Here is a 6,922-nt window from a genome sequence, read left to right as displayed (position 1 = left end):
AAAGATATTAGGGCAACAGGGCTTTAATTCCCGAAATAGGAGCTTCCTTATTTGTCGGGAACAACCTCGGGATCACTCCGTCTGCTTGTTCCGCTTGAGAATAGTCTCGGGACTGTTCGCCTTGAGTGTTCTTCGCAGGAATGCTCCAAAAGGACAGCTTCTCTTCAAGCACCCTCTCTTCACTCTTCTACCACCTCCAGACCTGTAAAAGATCAAAAAGGACTAGACTGACACGGATTAAGGACTCGAATCAATACGAAAACACCTATACAATGATGTGAAAAACACCATATATCACCTGTGGTAGAAATTATAAGTGAAATATTGATAAAAGTTTAGTTTATTTGTTCTAAAAAAAAAAAATTTGATAAAAATCTAGTCAATTTTGTATGCAAAGAATCTTAGATGTATAAGCAAGTCAATAAATTACCATTGTTAGTCACACCATATGAGATTGAAAACAAAAATGAAGATGTTTCCTCTGTTCTAACACACCTCCTGTTTGCATCTGCAGATGCCTCTTCACTCTCCTCTGCATACAATGAAAGCAAATATATAGAAGAAACATTATAAATGTGCAAAAGATATATGATAATGTTAGATATCTTGAACAATAAAGAATCAACCTACTAATCTGTTGACGGCTAAGGCTGTGGAGAGTTGCGGACGGAATGGGAAAAAATCGAACAAGCCATCGCCAGAAGTTTTGAAGGGAACTCTATCGTCCATTCTATACACCACTTTGCCTTGGCTCGGTAACCATATGAAATCTGCAAACTCGTGCTTTTCCCCAAAAGTCACGGCTTGATCTCCAAAATCCCAATCTTTTCTCATAACATAAGTTAACGATCTCTTGAACATTGGTTGCAATTCGAAAGTTACCTTCAAACATTTCAAAAACTAGGTGATTGATATTCACAAAATAACCAAATATTAACGTTTTGATTTTATTGGTTTATGAGTTTTGAATTGTTTTGGAATTTATATGTATATAGGTAAATAGTATGTTAAATATCATTACAATGTTATTGTAGTTAAACATCTAATATGAAGTATGCTAATTAAGACGGCTCAGTTATTCATTTTAGGTATATTTTATAGTACATATTCTTCAAATTGAACCATAATTTGTGTTTAAATAGGTTTAAACCAGATTATTATTTTAATTGCATTTGATTTGTTTCATCTTCATAGATTTGTAAGAAAATTAATAAAATTGTATAGTTTTTTATGTGTGTTGTTTTAGAGAAAAGAGAAAACAAGAAATAACGTGTGAATAGATTTGGAGTTGCATTAGCAAACATAACCAATAATATTTTGGTAACTCATCACATACATAAATATTCAAAAAAAAAAAAATAAATAAATAATAATAATAATTAGTTAATATTCCACTTTCACTTACTTAGACTATTTAAGACGTTCTATAATATATATGTATACAAATAAGTAAGATAAATTATTTTTAGTTCTTGATCGAAAATATATGCATAGTATAAATATATGCTAAATATTTTCTTATTATTTTCTAATAATTTTCTATGTAATATTTTTCATTTTAATAAAATAAAAACACAAATAAAGTTGTTGATTATAAAATATTTAGTAATATATTTATTTAGTTTTGATTATAAATCAATTATTTTAAAAATAATAGTTTTAAATAAAGTTATATATATCATGTAAAATTGATTACATTGCTAACTTTAATATTTAGTAAATAGAACTAATTATTAATCTAATTCTTTAGTAATGTTTCTATTATTAGATTTGTAAAACTTAACATGAATGCAACTTGTAAAAACGAATTATAATTTTTATTTTTATTAAAAATTGGATATTTTTTATTTTATTATCTACTAAAGTTAATTATGTTATTAAGTAAATAATAATAATAATAATAATAATAATAATTGATCATAATAAATTTATTTATCAAAACAATTCTATGTAATCAACTTCGTAACATGAACTCGACAAGTAAAAATTGACTTGTCCAAAGAGAGTATATGTACCTGGGAGATAACACCAAGAACGCCTAAAGAAACTTTGGCTGCTCTGAACTCTTCAGGATTCACCGTCTCACTAAGAACACGAACCTTCACATAACCATCGGAAACCGAACCGGGACTCACAATTCTTATCTCGGTCACGTAATCATGAACCGCACTTCCTTTACCCCAAAGCGAACTTCCGTGAGCACCTGTCCCCATTATTCCTCCAACCGTAAGTCCCCACCAATACGGTGCATATGGTAAAGCCAGCTCCAGCTTAGCCGCTTCTCCGATCAGCTGTCTTAGTGTCACGCCGCTTTCAACCGTCAAAGTCTTGGCTTCCCGGTCTGCTCGCACCACGTTGTTTAGAAACTTGGTGCTTATGAGAATCCCGTCTTTGCCGTCAGTGCAAACGAGCTTGGGTATGCTGTGTGAGTACCGAGAAACGACCCGCATTTTTCGGCCGGCTCTAGTGGCTGCAGCTACCGCAGAGACGAGTTCAGCCTCGGTCTTCGGGTACTCCACCTTGGCCGCTTCGCATATAGAGCGGTCGGGAAAGGCTCCGTAAGAATTCGTAACCGTGCACATTGTGTTTCCGAACTCACACTTTACCGGATCATCCGATGAAGTTGAGGAAGCGAATGTGAATAAACAAAAAATCACACTTAGCCAAACTATCATTTTGTAAGGCAGTTTCAAAACGAAATTTAAGTGAAATATTTGATCATCGCTTCATTTATAGTCTCCAAATATCATCGCATTGTCCCATCATTAAATATATATTATTACTATCTAGCAACCAGTATAATTTGAGCTTTTGTGGGTATAAAGTATTGGGACCCTATATTATGTAGCATCACAAGATGTCAATATAATGTTGCAAAGAAAAAGACAAACTTTTGTATGGAAAATAGACTCAACTGTTTTAAACTGGGGCTTTGATGGGGGTAGTTACACCCTACCATCACATAGTTACTCTTCTGACAATGATATTATGAGATTTAACTTAGCAGAAACTTCTCATCTGAAACCCTATTAAAAACGACAAGTTATAGAAAATTAGTAGTCTTTGGTGGACCGGTATGATACAGGCTTCGATAGTTTGTCGTAATAGGCTACAACTTACCCTAAACATCTCAGTTCATCACCCATTTCACACCATACAATAAACCATACATGGAAACTAGCGAGGGCCGTATGTGGATCAATATTTGTAGATTTTTCTTTAAAGTCATTAATTAGGCTGTTACCAACTGGCCTACACTTTCGGGTTATTCAAGTAAATCAGCGTAGTCCAATACTTATTAGCTGGACTCAAAATTATAAGTTCATAACTACGGTCGTTAGATTGGGATAGATAGGAATATTTTGTAATTAATAACCACATATCTAACCATCAATAAAGATGTGAAAAAAAAAGGTAGCCTGAGAGACACATGGGAATTGAGAAATAGGTGCCCACATTATGGATGTCTCTAGATGAGACGATCAATTATGTATTTATTTATCATGTGCTATATTGCCCATCCCTTTAACTCCTGACAATATTCCCAACTTCCCTCGAATAAATTAGATGTCAAATAAAAAATATAGAATGTTTGCTAGGAAGAATGTCCAACAAAAATAGAAATATGGAAGAAAAAAATTCCTGGACGGAAGAAGAAAAATTATTCAGGGATGTTATAATATAACTGAAAAGCGTGTAACAAAAATCTATTTGAGGGATTATTATCCGCAGCAATTTACTATGAAAAATAGCTTAAAACATGGACGGATCTAGAAAGTAAATTAATATGGGACACAATATATATATATATATTTTCTATAATAAACTAAATATAATGTAATAAATTAACTTAATTATTATTTTACATATATTTAACAAAACAATTAAGTTAAATAAAAGAGACAAGCATTAATAATAAGTATCTAATTTGTAGGGTTAAGATAAAAATATATATTACACATATAGTTTCATTATAAAACACATATTCAATAATATGTTGTTGTCTTAAAATAAGTATTAATATAACAAAATAATTAATTAATACTAAATAAAATCACTTATGGAGAATAAGAAAATATATAGTTTTAGCAATACAAACTGTACAATAAAGGAGAAAAGGAGACGGGATGAGTCAGCTCTACTGGTTAGAGCCTTGGGGACCAATTGTCATGCTTCCGGGTTCGACGCCAGCCGGAGGCGAAGTGCTCATCTCTGTCACAAAAGCGGGTACTAGGCCTTCGGGCTCAGGAAATACCCTCTCGGGTGAAGCTGGCCCGCTGCCTAACCGGGTCCAGGGAATGATCCGCGAAGCGGGGAACCCTGGATTATCAATAAAGGAGAAAAGGATTTTACCAAAGAAAACAATAAAGGAGAAAATATACTTTTTTTGAACTGCAAATATACATAAAGGAGAAAATATACATATTTATGAAAATAAAATAAGATGTTAAGAAAATAAAACTTAAAAAGAACAAGTGACGTTTCAAACTAGAGTTGATGTGAAGGGTGGATGAGCTCTATTAAGTCTATTAAAAAATATAGAATGTTTGCTAGGAAGAATGTCCAACCAAAATGGAAATATGGAAGAAAAAAATTCCAGAAGAGGAAAAATTATTCAGTGATGTTATAATATAACTGAAAAGCGTGTAACAAAAATCTATCTGAGGGATTATTATCCGCAAAAGTTTACTATGAAAAATAGCTCAAACCAGGGGCAGATCTAGAAAGTAAATTAATATATATATATATATATATATATATATTGTTATATATTTTTTTCTAAAATAAACTAAATATAATGTAATAAATTAACTTAATTATTATTTTACGTATATTTAACAAAACAATTAGGTTAAATAAAAGAGACAAGCATTAATAATAAGTATCTATTTTGTAAGGTTATGATAAAAATATATATTACACATATAGTTTCATTATAAAACACATATTCAATAATAAGTTGTTGTCTTAAAATAAGTATTAATATAACAAAATAATTAATTAATACTAAATAAAATCACTTATAAAGAATAAAAAAATAGTTTTAGCAATACAAACTATACAATAAAGGAGAAAAGGATTTTACCAAAAAAAACAATAAAGGAGAAAATATAATTTTTTTTTAACTGCAAATATACATAAAGGAGAAAATATACATATTTATGAAAATAAAATAAGATGTTAAGAAAATAAAACTGTAAAAGAACAACAAGTGAAGTTTTGAACTGGAGTTGATGTGAAGGGTGGAGGAGCTCTATTAAGCCTTTTGGCCAATAGCACTAACAACAACCATTGGTAACATATGAGTGCATCAAATTTATATTTTTGAGTATGTAGCACGTGCCACACCCTGCTTTAGCTTGGGTCCGCCCCTGGCTCAAAAGAGTGTCAGCTTCGCTTTGTCCCAAAAAGAACGCAGATAGTTAAAAGAATGACTTAACCTTTCCACATACGGAAATGATTAATCATGATAGGAGAATGGATCACAAGTAGCGTCGCTGTTGGGTTCTGGAGCTCCTTGATCTATTAGGGGTCGGAGGAATCCGTTAAGGTTTGTATTCGTTTCATCTAAAATCAGAAAGACTGATATGGGCAGTGTGAAGCCTGATAAGATGAAATAAATGCTATTTTTATATCTATACGTTAATGAGCCTTATGTTAGTGTTTTGGTTTGGCGAAGAATAACAATCATATTAATGAATCTCAAAATCCACTTGGTACAGAATTTCGTTAATGTGTATAAGAAATAATTTGGAAAAAGCATGATTAAGTATAAAAAAGTGTTATGTTTTATTGAAAATGCAAGAAGATACCACTGTGGAAAGTTAAATGATATCAATTAATAAGAGTGTAAAGATATAAGACTATAAGTTCGATATGAAGAAATTTGGATCTCCTTTTTCTTCAAGGTTCTCTTGTATAAGTTGATGGCGTGGATCACAACCGTAACGAGATCTCCGGTGAGTATCTGATGACTTTATAATCATTTTAAATGTTTTGATCTTTTTTACATTTTAGTTTGACCATATCAACTCGACATGGATTGTTATATCAGTTAAGGATAGGCATTTGATCTTTGTGGGTACATCATTTTTTCTAGGTCTTAGTCACACTGGATCAGACTCTCAGACTAGATCTAGAAAAGAGTGAAACACGTCCCCGATAAATACGAACTTCAATCCAGTAAAATTGGATTTATATTGATTACTATTATTCCTAAACCAAAACATGTATATTAGTGATATCTTGCATATTTAGATTGTTTTATCCATTCACTCATGTACATTTTGATCATATAGACTAGGATTTAGCCATGTTTAGGTTGCATTTTGCAAACATAAGTCTCTATTAGGTATTGGAGTACCACATGGAGTTCTTGGAGACATTTGAGTGCGTTTGGAGCTCAAAAGAGGTGATTAAGGTGATCATTAGACAAGCAATGCATGGGAGCGACCTACCGGAGCGACGTTATGAACTCGCTCGCCATTTACGCTTTGGAGCGACCTCCTAGAGCGACAAGGCGAAGTCGCTCCAGCTCCTAGAGCGACCTCACCACAGCGACACCCAGAGGTCGCTCGCGTTTATGGTTTGCGAGCAAGCCAGGAGCGACGTCTTCAGAGCGACACAGCCAGGTCTCTCGCGAGGGACGACCCGGGAGCGACGTCCTCGGAGCGACACAGCCAGGTCGCTCGCGAAGAAATGACCCGGGAGCGACCTCTCGCAGCGACGTGCCGAGGTCGCTCCGCGTCTATTTGTTTGGCCGAATTCATGTTTTTTCAAGGGCCTTTTGGTCATTTCATTATACACGTTTTTATTTTTCAAAAACCTATGTTTTAAGTACCTTTGTTAGCCACCAGAGGAGTAGAGAATCTTTTTTATGGAGAACAACTAGTAAAACTTCTTTTGATTCAGATTTCATTGC

The 6,922-nt window shown here is 33.2% G+C and overlaps 1 protein-coding gene across 1 annotated transcript; it reads right to left on the bottom strand.

Annotated features, from left to right (window-relative positions):
* Positions 1-27: 27 nt before the first annotated feature.
* LOC106321214 (probable L-gulonolactone oxidase 1) lies at positions 28-2,582 on the bottom strand. Its single transcript, XM_013759527.1, has 4 exons — positions 2,016-2,582; positions 627-882; positions 496-532; positions 28-202 (listed from the first exon to the last, which is right to left on the bottom strand). The coding sequence occupies exons 1-4, from the start codon at positions 2,580-2,582 to the stop codon at positions 73-75; spliced, it is 990 nt and encodes a 329-aa protein (XP_013614981.1). The 3' UTR covers positions 28-72.
* Positions 2,583-6,922: the final 4,340 nt, after the last annotated feature.

This window comes from Brassica oleracea, unplaced genomic scaffold, assembly GCF_000695525.1.
Source record: "Brassica oleracea var. oleracea cultivar TO1000 unplaced genomic scaffold, BOL UnpScaffold01316, whole genome shotgun sequence".
NCBI classification, from domain to species: domain Eukaryota; kingdom Viridiplantae; phylum Streptophyta; class Magnoliopsida; order Brassicales; family Brassicaceae; genus Brassica; species Brassica oleracea.
The sequence above is the reverse complement of the archived record's forward strand: the minus strand, read 5'-3'. Positions and strand labels throughout refer to the sequence as shown.

Coding starts and splice junctions, on each gene's coding strand:
- LOC106321214 (XM_013759527.1), bottom strand. CDS start 2,582: ATGTGCACGGTTACGAATTCTTACGGAGCCTTTCCCGACCGCTCTATA. Junction 883..2,015: donor TTCTTGGTGTTATCTCCCAG/GTACATATACTC, acceptor AAATGTTTGAAG/GTAACTTTCGAATTGCAACC. Junction 533..626: donor AGCCGTCAACAGATTAGTAG/GTTGATTCTTTA, acceptor CATTGTATGCAG/AGGAGAGTGAAGAGGCATCT.